The following is a 13,474-nucleotide window of genomic DNA, read 5'->3' as shown; positions in this document are numbered from 1 at the left end:
AACGCATCACAAAATATATTTAGTATATACATTTTCCGGATTATAAGTCGCACTTTTTTTCATAGGTTGGCCGTTCCTGCGACTTATACTCCAGAGCGACTTATAAATGAAAAAAGTGTTTATGTTACATAAACACTGGACACCTTTTGTGTTCATGTTTATTTTTTGTGTAGCTGAATAACCATTGTGTTAGCATATCTTACACCTATTAGCATGTTCGCTATTCTTTTATTATTGTTAGAACTTGCCTTCCAAGAGGATGCAATGTCTGTTTTGGTCAAGTAGTTTGGAAAATAAAATGCGACTTATACTCCAGTGCGACTTATGTATGTTTTTTTCTACCTAACGATGCATTTTTGGCCTTGTGCGACTTATACTCCGTAGTGACTTATGTATGTTTTTTTTTCTACCTAATTATGCATTTTTGGCCTTGTGCGACTTATACTCCGTAGCGACTTATGTATGTTTTTTTTCTATCTAATTATGCATTTTTGGCCTTGTGTGACTTGTACTCCGTAGCGACTTATGTATGTTTTTTTTTACCTAATTATGCATTTTTGGCCTTGTGCGACTTATACTCCGTAGCGACTTATGTATGTTTTTTTTCTATCTAATTATGCATTTTTGGCCTTGTGTGACTTGTACTCCGTAGCGACTTATGTATGTTTTTTTTTACCTAATTATGCATTTTTGGCCTTGTGCGACTTATACTTCGTAGCGACTTATGTATGTTTTTTTTTTTAACCTAATTATGCATTTTTGGCCTTGTGTGACTTGTACTCCGTAGCGACTTATGTATGGTTTTTTTTACCTAATTATGCATTTTTGGCCTTGTGCGACTTATACTCCGTAGCGACTTATGTATGTTTTTTCTACCTAATTATGCATTTTTGGCCTTGTGCGACTTATGCTCCGTAGCGACTTATGTATGTTTTTTTCTACCTAATTATGCATTTTTGGCCTTGTGTGACTTATATTCCATAGCGACTTATGTATGTTTTTTTTTTTACCTAATTATGCATTTTTGGCCTTGTGCGACTTATACTCCGTAGCGACTTATGTATGTTTTTTTTTTACCTAATTATGCATTTTTGGCCTTGTGCGACTTATACTCCGTAGCGACTTATGTATGGTTTTTTTTTTTACCTAATTATGCATTTTTGGCCTTGTGCAACTTATACTCCGTAGCGAGTTATGTATGTTTTTTTTCTACCTAAATATGCATTTTTGGCCTTGTGCGACTTATGCTCCAGTGCGACTTATGTATGTTTTTTTCTACCTAATTATGCATTTTTGGCCTTGTGCGACTTATGCTCCAGTGCGACTTATGTATGTTTTTTTCTACCTAATTATGCATTTTTGGCCTTGTGCGACTTATGCTCCAGTGCGACTTATGTATGTTTTTTTCTACCTAATTATGCATTTTTGGCCTTGTGTGACTTATACTCCGTAGCGACTTATGTATGTTTTTTTCTACCTAATTATGCATTTTTGTCCTTGTGTGACTTATGTATGTTTTTTTCTACCTAATTATGCATTTTTGGCCTTGTGCAACTTATACTCTGTAGCAACTTATGTATGTTTTTTTTTCTACCTAATTATGCATTTTTGGCCTTGTGCGACTTATGCTCTAGTGCGACTTATGTATGTTTTTTTCTACCTAATTATGCATTTTTGGCCTTGTGTGACTTATACTCCGTAGCGACTTATGTATGTTTTTTTCTACCTAATTATGCATTTTTGTCCTTGTGTGACTTATGTATGTTTTTTTCTACCTAATTATGCATTTTTGGCCTTGTGCAACTTATACTCTGTAGCAACTTATGTATGTTTTTTTTTTTTTACCGAATATGCATTTTTGGCCTTGTGCAACTTATACTCCGTATACTCCAAAAAATACGGTAATAGCTAAAATTTAGTACTATGTATAACTATTCTATTTTTTAAGTATTTTTGTTAGCTAGCTGTGTAGGTTAGATATTTTTATACCTTTTAATTTCAGTCTAGGTTGCATGGTAGTCGAGTGGTTAGTGCGCAGACCTCACAGCTAGGAGACCAGGGTTCAATTCCACTCTCAGCCATCTTTGTGTGGAGTTTGCACATTTTCTCCCCGGGTACTCCGGTTTCCTCCCACATTCCAAAAACATGCTAGGTTAATTGGCGACCCCAAATTGTCCATAGGTATGAATGTGAGTGTGAATGGTTGTTTGTCTATATGTGCCCTGTGATTGGCTGGCCACCAGTCCAGGGTGTACCCCGTCTCTCGCCCGAAGACAGCTGGGATAGGCTCCAGCACCCCCTGTGACCCTCGTGAGGATAAGCGGTAGAAAATGAATGAATGAATGAACTTCTCATAGGAGACCTTCTTGTGACCTTCACTCACATAGCACAATCAGAGTTGCGCAACACATACAAATGACTGCTTAACCTTGACTTTAACAAACTTAACTTTCACTTCAAACTGCTGTATAGACAGAATAAAGAGTAAACTTCTAAAGATCTTTATTGTCTTTGCCTATGCAGACGGTGGCAAACAGCTTTTCCGCATCAATGGTATGACTTCCATCATTCCACCTGCTTTGTTGATATTTGTCTGAAACTTGTTTTCCAAGGCAATTATTCACTCTATTATGTCCTTAAGGAGGTGTCAGGGGTTGGACCCCGGGCCACCAGTGTCAAGGTGAGCAGTGAAGGAGACGGAGAAACAGGAAGTAAGATCCTCGCCATTTCAGACCGACTGGTGACCGCCATGGTGTGGAAGGGTCAGAATCACACCAAGAAAACCTTAAACAGCACAACAGTGGGTAAGCGAGCGTCTTATATATACTGCATATATATATATACCGTATACATAATGATAGGTCCTTATGTATGTGTGTGTGATAGATTTAACCCTGGAGACGTTTGGACCCGGGAGTAGCGGCGAAAGTTCCTCTCATCTCTCAGCCAATGGGAACATCATGACCATTAACCTGGAGAGTCTGGCTAAAAACAACAATGGTGGGGATACAACACAGACAGAATCACTTTATCAGTGGATAACTGCTATTAAGTGGCACGACAAAAAATCTGGCATGAACACGTGTGGCTGTAGGCAACCTCCCGATATCGCTTTTTTTATTAACTCCACAAGATGACAGCATCATGAGTAGTTGGCATCCATATTTGATATCGGATATTGTTGTGATAGCGCTCAGACCTCACAGCTAGGAGACCAGGGTTCAATTCCACCCTCGGCCATCTCTGTGTGGAGTTTGCACGTTCTCCCCGTGCATGCGTGGGTTTTCTCCGGGTACTCCGGTTTCCTCCCACATTCCAAAAACATGCTAGGTTAATTAGCGACTCCAAATTGTCCATAGGTATGAATGTGAGTGTGAATGGTTGTTTGTCTATATGTGCCCTGTGATTGGCTGGCCATCAGTCCAGGGTGTACCCCGCCTCTCGCCCTGAAGACAGCTGGGATAGGCTCCAGCACTCCCGCGACCCTTGTGAGGATAAGCGCTAGAAAATGAATGAATGAATGAACCTTCTAAATGTGTTTTTTAACATTATTAGAGCTCTCTAGACATGAAGTAGCACCCCTATAGTCACTTTCATTATTTATAACGTTACACAGCTCTTACTTTTTTAACATTATTAGAGCTCTCTAGACATGAAGTAGCACCCCTATAGTCACTTATACACTCCTATAATTCATTATTTATAACGTTACACAACTCTTACTGGAGAGACAAGTTCAATTCCACCCTTGGCCATCTCTGTGTGGAGTTTGCATGTTCTCCCCGTGCATGCGTGGGTTTTCTTCGGGTACTCCGGTTTCCTCCCACATTCCAAAAACATGCTAGGTTAATTAGCGACTCCAAATTGTCCATAGGTATGAATGTGAGTGTGAATGGTTGTTTGTCAGCTGGGATAGGCTCCAGCATACCCATGACTCTCGTGAGGATAAGTGGTAGAAAATGAACGAATGAATTAAACGATGAATCTTGCACACAATAAAACTAAAATAAAGTAAAATTATTCCAACAACATGCATGCTAGGTTAATTGGCGACTCCAAATTGTCCATAGGTATGAATGTGAGTGTGAATGGTTGTTTGTCTATATGTTCCCTGTGATTGGCTGGCCACCAGTCCAGGGTGTACCCCGCCTCTCGGCTGAAGACAGCTGGGATAGGCTCCAGCACCCCTGTGACCCTTGTGAGGAAAAAGCGGTAGAAAAAGAATGAATGAATACCAATACTGCATACATAAGTATGAAGTCATACTCTTCGACACTTTTTGTGTATTCCTTGTTTGTGTTTTCTATCACATGATTGCGAGCAGGTTCGGCGGCAGCGGCCTTCATGACGCTAAACGGCATGGAAAGTCTTCTCAGTCATCAGTACTTTGAAAGCGAGAACAGGACGGAGATGTACTCGGACGTGATCACGGCCGTCTTACCTTTGGTCAACAACACCAACCTCACCGAGCCTGTCAACTTCACCTTTCAACATAAGAAGGTGTCTCAGTTCATTCATTCATTCATTTTCTACTGCTTATCCTCACGAGGATTGTGGGGGGTGCTGGAGCCTATCCCAGCTGTCTTCAGGCGAGAGGCGGGGTACACCCTGGACTGGTGGCCAGCCAATCACAGGGCACATATAGACAAACAACCATTCACACTCACATTCATACCTATGGACAATTTGGAGTCGCCAATTAACCTAGCATGCATATTGTTGGAATAATTTTACTTTATTTTAGTTTTATTGTGTGTGAGACTCATTGTTGTACTTTGTATCGAAAATGTTGAAATAGAATATTCCTGTTTTGTCCCCCCTCCCTTTATCCTAGCTGTCTGGGGCGAGAGGCGGGGTACAGCCTGGACTGGTGGCCAGCCAATCACAGGGCACATATAGACAAACAACCATTCACACTCACATTCATACCTATGGACAATTTGGAGTCGCTAATTAGCCTAGCATGTTTTTGGAATGTGGGAGGAAACCGGAGTACCCGGAGAAAACCCACGCATGCCCGGGGAGAACATGCAAACTCCACCAGAGATAGCCGAGGGTGGAATTGAACTCGGGTCTCCCAGCTGTGCTAACCACTTGACCACCGTGCAGCCGTTCAATGTAACGGTTTTTCAGAAAAATATTAATTGACAAATCGTTGCTGTTTCATGCCGGAATATGGCCTATTATTAGTAAAAAAAAGTATGTCTAAATGAAGTAAAATACAAATATAAAGCATTAAGAAGATGCATTCAAAGACACAATCATATGTAGTATTCTACACTGGTCACTAAGTGTCAGTAATGTTAAATTAATGGGACAATTTTCTCTTATTATGTCTACTATATCGGTAATAAAAGTATAAATGTGACTATAGGGGTGTTATTTCATGTCTAGAGGGCTCTAACAACCATTCACACTCACATTCATACCTATGGACAATTTGGAGTCGCTAATTAGCCTAGCATGTTTTTGGAATGTGGGAGGGAACCGGAGTGCAAACTCCACACAGAGATGGCCGAGGGTGGAATTGAACCCTGGTCTCCTAGCTGTGAGGTCTGTGCGCTAACCACTCATCCACCGTGCAGCCTGGTGTCTCAGTTTAAATGACTTATTGATGTTTTTGTTTTTTTTCCAGATATTTCCTGAATCCGGATTGGTGACGTGTGTGTACTGGGAGCACACAGAAGAAAATACAAGGAGTGAAAAAAGAAGCACAACAAATACGAAGATGAGGTGGTCCGTCGATGGATGCTGGGTTGCGTACTCAAACCCAAACTTCACCGTGTGCAGCTGCTCTCATCTGTCCACTTTTGCCCTCATCCTGCAGATAGGGGAGGTATGATTATGAAAGAATAATAACACCTTCCATTATTCACAAGTTCTCAGTGGGTGTTGTTTTCTCTCAGCCTCCGCCGGAAGATTCCTTTTTGGAGTGGCTAAACCGAGTGTGCGTCATCGTTGGACTCTGCTTCTTTGCGTTGGCCATCCTCACCTTCCTGCTGTGTAGCTGGAATCCCAAAATCAACAACACGGCTCGACTTCACCTGTGCCTCAATCTCTCTTTGTCGCACCTCCTGCTGCTGTGGAACGACGAATATGTTGAACATGAGGTACACTCCAATTAATGCATTGGATCTGTGATCACATGACATAACATTGGAACAGTGAGGTCCTTTATTTGGACTTAAAGCATTCAGATACATACATCTGGCTTCAAAGATAGACCTCACAGCTAGGAGACCAGGGTTCAATTCCACCCTCGGCGCATCTCTGTGTGGAGTTTGCATGTTCTCCCCGTGCATGCGTGGGTTTTCTCCGGGTACTCTGGTTTCCTCCCACATTCCAAAAACATGCTAGGTTAATTAGCGACTCCAAATTGTCCATAGGTATGAATGTGAGTGTGAATGGTTGTTTGTCTATATGTGCCCTGTGATTGGCTGGCCACCAGTCCAGGGTGTACCCCACCTCTCGCCTGAAGACATCTGGGATAGGCTCCAGCACTCCCACAACCCTCATGAGGATAAGCGATAGAAAATGAATGAATCAATGAATGAATGAATGTAACGAGCGGTTAGCGTGCTGGCCTCACAGCTAGGTGACCCAAGTTCAATTCCAACCTCGGCCATCTCTGGGTTTTCTCCAGGTACTCCGGTTTCCTCCCACATTCCAAAAACATGCTAGGTTAATTAGCGACTCCAAATTGTCCATAGGTATGAATGTGAGTGTGAATGGTTGTTTGTCTATATGTGCCCTGTGATTTGCTGGCCACCAGTTTGGGGTGTACCCCGCCTCTCACCCCAGAAGACAGCTGGGATAGGCTCCAGCACCCCCGCGACCCTCGTGAGGATAAGCGCTAGAAAATGAATGAATGAATGAACCTTCTAAATGTGTTTTTTTAACATTATTAGAGATCTGTAGACATGAAGTAGCACCCCTATAGTCACTTATACACTCCTATAATTCATTATTTATGACAGTACACAACTCTTTTGCTGGAGACCCGAGTTCAATTCCACCTTCGGCCATCTCTGTGTGGAGTTTGCATGTTCTCCCCGTGCATGCGTGGGTTTTCTCCGGGTACTCTGGTTTCCTACCACATTCCAAAAACATGCTAGGTTAATTAGCGACTCCAAATTGTCCATAGGTATGAATGTGAGTGTGAATGGTTGTTTGTCTATATGTGCCCTGTGATTGGCTGGCCACCAGTCCAGGGTGTACCCCGCCTCTCGCTCGAAGACAGCTGGGATAGGCTCCAGCATACCCATGACCCTCGTGAGGATAACCGGTAGAAAATAAATGAATGAATGTGCACTTGGGGGGGGGGGGTACAACAATGAATCTTGCACACAATAAAACTAAAATAAAGTAAAATTATTCCAACAACATGCATGCTAGGTTAATTGGTGACTCCAAATTGTCCATAGGTATGAATGTGAGTGTGAATGGTTGTTTGTCTATATGTGCCCTGTGATTGGCTGGCCACCAGTTTGGGGTGTACCCCGCCTCTCACCCCAGAAGACTGCTGGGATAGGCTCCAGCACCCCCGCGACCCTCGTGAGGATAAGCGCTAGAAAATGAATGAATGAATGAACCTTCTAAATGTGTTTTTTTTAACATTATTAGAGATCTCTAGACATGAAGTAGCACCCCTATAGTCACTTTTACACTCCTATAATTCATTATTTATGACAGTACACAACTCTTTTGCTGGAGACCCGAGTTCAATTCCACCTTCGGCCATCTCTGTGTGGAGTTTGCATGTTCTCCCCGTGCATGCGTGGGTTTTCTCCGGGTACTCCGGTTTCCTCCCACATTCCAAAAACATGCTAGGTTAATTGGCGACTCCAAATTGTCCATAGGTATGAATGTGAGTGTGAATGGTTGTTTGTCTATATGTGCCCTGTGATTGGCTGGCAACCAGTCCAGACTGTACCCCGCCTCTCGCTCGAAGACAGCTGGGATAGGCTCCAGCATACCCATGACCCTCGTGAGGATAACCGGTAGAAAATAAATGAATGAATGTGCACTTGGGGGGGCGTACAACAATGAATCTTGCACACAATAAAACTAAAATAAAGTAAAATTATTCCAACAACATGCATGCTAGGTTAATTAGCGACTCCAAATTGTCCATAGGTATGAATGTGAGTGTGAATGGTTGTTTGTCTATATGTGCCCTGTGATTGGCTGGCCACCAGTCCAGGGTGTACTCCGCCTCTCGCCTGAAGACAGCTGGGATAGGCTCCAGCACCCCCGGTTTTCATGTTGTTTTCACCTCTAAATACAGTCTGAAACTGACCCAAATGTCCTCACTGTCTCCATAATCCTGTAGAAGTAGTACCTTTTTATGAGGCCGCCCTTGATTGATGTCCCCCCAGCTGGCCTGCACCGTCATAGCAGGACTTCTCCACTTCTTCGTGGTTGCGAGTTTTGTGTGGATGCTGCTTGAAGCCCTGCAGCTCTACCTGCTGGTCCGGAAGCTCTCCAGGGTTCAGGTGATCCAAAGAGATGGGCTTCCCAGGCTGTTGCTCTACCTGATCGGCTACGGTGTTCCATTTGTGATCGTGGGCATTTCCGCGTTGGTTTACTCCGAAGGATACGGAGCGGTGAATTCAAAGGAGTGGGTATCGAACAGCAGGAGCCATTGAGTGTACTATGTTGTGTTTATGGGGAGATGGCTAATTTTTTGATGAATTTCAGCTGCTGGCTATCGCAGGAGCGTAAATTCCACTGGGCTTTATCGGGACCGGTCATAACCGTCCTTGCTGTGAGTGTCAACTTCAACTCTGCAGTGTCAAAATAACATTCATATATATATGTATATGTATATATATATATATATATATATATATATATATTCAGATATGTATTCTTCCACCAGCTTAACGTCACCTTATTCTGCGCTACCTTATGGTGCCTGAGACCCACCTTGGCCAACATGAGAAGTGACGTCTCTCAGTCCAGGGACACCAGGTGAGGAACTCTATTCAATGAGTTAAACTGGAGTCGAGTGGTTAGCGCGCAGACCTCACAGCTAGTAGGAGACCAGGGTTTAATTCCACTCTCGGCCATCACTGTGTGGAGTTTGCATGTTCTCCCCATGCATGCGTGGGTTTTTTATCCGGGTACTCCGGTTTCCTCCCACATTCCAAAAACATATTATTACAATATTTTTCTAGTTGGAGCATAGAAAACCTGTTTACCTTCTAAATACACATTAACATTATTAGAGCCCTCTAGACATGAAATAACACCCCTATAGTCACCTTTATACTCATTCATTCATTCATTTTCTTCTGCTTTTCCTCACGAGGGTCGTAGAGGGTGCTGGAGCCTATCCCAGCGGTCTTCGGGGCGAGAGGCGGGGTACAACCTGGACTGGTGGCCAGCCAATCACAGGGCACATGTAGACAAACAACCATTCACACTCACATTCATACCTATGGACAATTTGGAGTCGCCAATTAACCTAGCATGTTTTTGGAATGTGGGAGGAAACCGGAGTACCCGGAGAAAACACACGCATGCACGGGAAGAACATGCAAACTCCACACAGAGATGGCCGAGGGTGGAATTGAACTCGGGTCTCCCAGCTGTGCTAACCACTCGTTCACCGTGCAGCTGTTCATTGTACATACACAATAAAACTAAAATAAAGTAAAATTATTCCAACAACATGCATGCTAGGTTAATTAGCGACTCCAAATTGTCCATATGTATGAATGTGAGTGTGAATGGTTGTTTGTCTATATGCGCCCTGTGATTGGCTGGCCACCAGTCCAGGCCTCTCGCCCGAAGACAGCTGGGATAAATGGAGGGGGGAAAAAACAGGAATATTCTATTTCAACATTTTCTGTACAAAATACAACAATGAATCTTGCACACAATAAAACTAAAATAAAGTAAAATTATTCCAACAACATGCATGCTAGGTTAATTGGTGACTCCAAATTGTCCATAGGTATGAATGTGAGTGTGAATGGTTGTTTGTCTATATGCGCCCTGTGATTGGCTGGCCACCAGTCCAGGGTGAAGACAGCTGGGATAGGCTCCAGCACCCTTGGGAGGAAAAACGTAATAGAAAATGAATGAATGAATGACTTAAACTGTAATAGCTGCTATCAACATGCTGAAATTCTTCCTTGCAGGTTGATCGTCTTTAAGATTGTGGCCCAGTTTGTCATACTGGGCTGTACGTGGATTATCGGACTGTACCAAAGCAACCTTTTCTTCCAAGTCCTTTTCATTATTCTCAACTCTCAGCAAGGGACGTTCCTCTACATTGTCCACTGTGTCCTCAACAAAGAGGTAAGACTGATCAGCTCTTCTTGTCTTGGAAGTGAAATATATATATATATATATATATAATATATTACAGTATGGCGTCTCCAATTCAATGCACTTTCTAGATCAGGGAGGAGTACATGAAATGGTTGACCTGTACATTCAATAAGAAGGAACACAATACGTCTGTGGTGAGTACATTATATTTTTTACTGCCTGGTACGGCTGCACAATCGACATGCAGGGAATCATACTGAGAGGTGTTCTGTAGCTACTACAATGTAAACAATAACAAAGCCACCCGACCATTGTTAGTGAATTTCTGTGAAGGATATTCAATAATTCGCTAGTTAAAGCATGGAAACCCTCTTTACAATCAGTTTTAAACATTATTAGTTTTTTTTTTTTACTAATAAAAGGATATCTTTCACCTCATTGGATCACATTCGATTGTGCATATGTACCTTGTGATGCTTTGCTACGGTGCGTTCAAGTGCGTAAAACGAATATAAACGTCGTGCTTTCGACAGAAAGATGCACAGTCAGTGTCCGAGGACTTAGACAAGGCTGACCAGGATGGAGACAGCATGAAAAAAACGAAGAATATGACTGGAAAATGATGTCATAACATTGAACCGTTAGTCGTTACGTTACATTACACATTGTTATGCTATTGTTGTGGATGTAAACACAACACCGATACCCGCCCATCACAGCAAACATTTTTCAAACAGTACATTTTCTCCCATTGGTAATGCCAAAATAAACAGTGTACAGCTGGGGCTGCATGAGTGCTGCCGCAATTGGGGTGCTGCGGTTCATTGAGGGAAATAATGAATTCCATACATGTAATGTAACATAACATTGGGAAACAGTGCCTCATCCCTTCTTTTGAGAAACTGAGCCATTCCATCCATGCCCAAGAGGATTAAGGCCGTACTAGATAACAATACTGCTCACACTAAGTACTCGCACTCTTGTGTACTAGTGTTGCCGTACTTGTATACAAGGAGTCTTCTTATATGTGAACACAGGGATATAAATAAAGGGATGTTTTAATTTGTTTTGCGGCACGGTGGTCGAGTGGTTAGCGCACAGACCTCACAGCTAGGAGACCAGGGTTCAATTCCACCCTAGGCCATCTCTGTGTGGAGTTTGCATGTTCTCCCCGTGCATGCGTGGGTTTCCTCCCACATTCCAAAAACATGCTAGGTTAATTGGTGACTCCAAATTGTCCATAGGTATGAATGTGAGTGTGAATGGTTGTTTGTCTATATGTGCCCTGCGATTGGCTGGCCACCAGTCCAGGGTGTACCCCGCCTCTCGCCCCGAAGACAGCTGGGATAGGCTCCAGCAGCCCCCACAATCCTTGTGAGGATAAGCGCTAGAAAATGAATGAATGAATGAACCTTCTAAATGTGTTTTTTTTAACATTATTAGAGCTCTCTAGACATTAAGTAGCACCCCTATAGTCACTTATACACTCCTATAATTCATTATTTATAACGTTACACAACTCTTACTGGAGAGACAAGTTCAATTCCACACTCGGCCATCTCTGTGTGGAGTTTGCATGTTCTCAACGTGCATGCGTGGGTTTTCTCCGGGTACTCCGGTTTCCTCCCACATTCCAAAAACATGCTAGGTTAATTAGCGACTCCAAATTGTCCATAGGTATGAATGTGAGTGTGAATGGTTGTTTGTCTATATGTGCCCTGTGATTGGCTGGCCACCAGTCCAGGGTGTACCCCGCCTCTCGCTCCAAAGACAGCTGGGATAGGCTCCAGCACCCCCCTGCGACCCTTGTGAGGAAAAGCGGTGGAAAATGAATGAATGAATAAATAATTTGTTTGGGGGTTTTGGGACCCCCCAAAAGCGGGAAATTATATTATAGAATGAATCTTTCTACAAACTCCAAACGACGTGCACCCCTTTATACAAATACACTAACTACCTTAAATTATACCCAAGTTTAATTCCTAAAGTACTGAGACGATTGGTTGCTGCAGTGTGGAGGGTGTACTCAATTCCGTGAGATTCTGTACTGTACGTGTGATTGGTTATGTGAACATCAACTGTGTCCAATAAACATTCCAACAACTGTTTTGTTTTCCTGATTTACTTTTTCCCAACTCCAAATAAAGAATAGAACAGGCTCGTCAAGTCTTTAAAGTGTAAGGTGCCAAATGGAAATCATCCCCTCCGAGGTCATTTGGTTAGTCGCGGGACTTGAACAAACACGACAGTGCTTGTCTAAGAGGAACACAAGGTTTAAACATTCATGCCCCAAGGTGACGTGTGTTGTGTTTACGCAAGGTCCTCAAACACATCTTACTTTACAAGACAAATTGAAAACAAAACATTGTGTCCATGTCACTTAATGCATTTCCTAATGTTGGCATAAAATAGTCCCATAGATCCCATAGATCCCATAATCAGTTCACAGTTCCACATGTCCAAAAGGAGTAGGAAGAAACAAAGCTTATTAAATCCTACCCCTCCATCTGGTACTTTTACAATCAGTAACTGTTACATTTGATCACTTCCTGCTTTCCTAATATAATTTTGATTTATTTTAATTTTATTTAATTTTTTAAAAACTTAATTTTATTATTTTTTTTTGTCCCGTACCAAAGTACGAGGTGATATGAGCATCCAGTGACATAATGTGTACCATAGTAAGTGTCAATATAGTGATATATATAGCACATCATGACTGGTTCAAGACTCTTCATCCTTGTATTTAGCAAACATCAACTGCTTATATTGTTCCTTGAATTGGCTCATCGTTGTGCATTGTTTGATTTCCTTACTCAATCCATTCCATAGTTTGATTCCATATATTTAACATTTCAACTACGACTAGCTAAGTTGTTTACTTTTTCTATTTGTTTTGTTGAAGATTTAGCTACTTGGCTGCAGCGACCACTTTGCAGACAGTATGGTACCGTACTATACATTTTTGTGTCTTTAAAAAGGACCAAATCCCAGTGGCGTCATTAGGCCTATTATAGGCCTAAAATATTCTTAAGCCCCCTAAATAATTTTATTTTATTTATTTTATATTTTTTATTGATTTAAAAAAAATTTATTATTTTTTTTTTTTTACAAAAAAAATCTGACAAATTTCATACAATAGGGTAAAAGCAGGCTAATAAGCAAGCCAATAAGCAGGCTAATGCAAGCCTAC

The 13,474-nt window shown here is 42.1% G+C and overlaps 1 protein-coding gene across 3 annotated transcripts in view; it reads left to right on the top strand.

The window, feature by feature from the left end:
- Positions 1 to 12,574, top strand: part of LOC131103573 (uncharacterized) — a 30,093-nt gene extending 17,519 nt beyond the window's left edge. For all 3 annotated transcript variants that reach the window (XM_078797564.1, XM_078797563.1, XM_058049947.2), the window contains 12 exons: positions 2,524 to 2,553; positions 2,642 to 2,804; positions 2,887 to 3,000; positions 4,325 to 4,500; positions 5,636 to 5,836; positions 5,907 to 6,110; positions 8,379 to 8,620; positions 8,701 to 8,767; positions 8,882 to 8,973; positions 10,149 to 10,308; positions 10,410 to 10,475; positions 10,815 to 12,574. In XM_078797564.1, coding sequence (XP_078653690.1) covers positions 2,524 to 2,553; positions 2,642 to 2,804; positions 2,887 to 3,000; positions 4,325 to 4,500; positions 5,636 to 5,836; positions 5,907 to 6,110; positions 8,379 to 8,620; positions 8,701 to 8,767; positions 8,882 to 8,973; positions 10,149 to 10,308; positions 10,410 to 10,475; positions 10,815 to 10,904 — 1,605 coding nt within the window. In that variant the 3' untranslated portion in view covers positions 10,905 to 12,574. The remainder of the gene's footprint in view (positions 1 to 2,523; positions 2,554 to 2,641; positions 2,805 to 2,886; positions 3,001 to 4,324; positions 4,501 to 5,635; positions 5,837 to 5,906; positions 6,111 to 8,378; positions 8,621 to 8,700; positions 8,768 to 8,881; positions 8,974 to 10,148; positions 10,309 to 10,409; positions 10,476 to 10,814) is intronic.
- Positions 12,575 to 13,474: the final 900 nt, after the last annotated feature.

This window comes from Doryrhamphus excisus, linkage group LG16 (assembly GCF_037039965.1).
Source record: "Doryrhamphus excisus strain RoL-2023G ecotype Guam linkage group LG16, RoL_Dexc_Guam_v1.1, whole genome shotgun sequence".
In the NCBI taxonomy this organism is placed as follows: domain Eukaryota; kingdom Metazoa; phylum Chordata; class Actinopteri; order Syngnathiformes; family Syngnathidae; genus Doryrhamphus; species Doryrhamphus excisus.
This window is presented reverse-complemented; position numbering and strand designations above follow the sequence as displayed.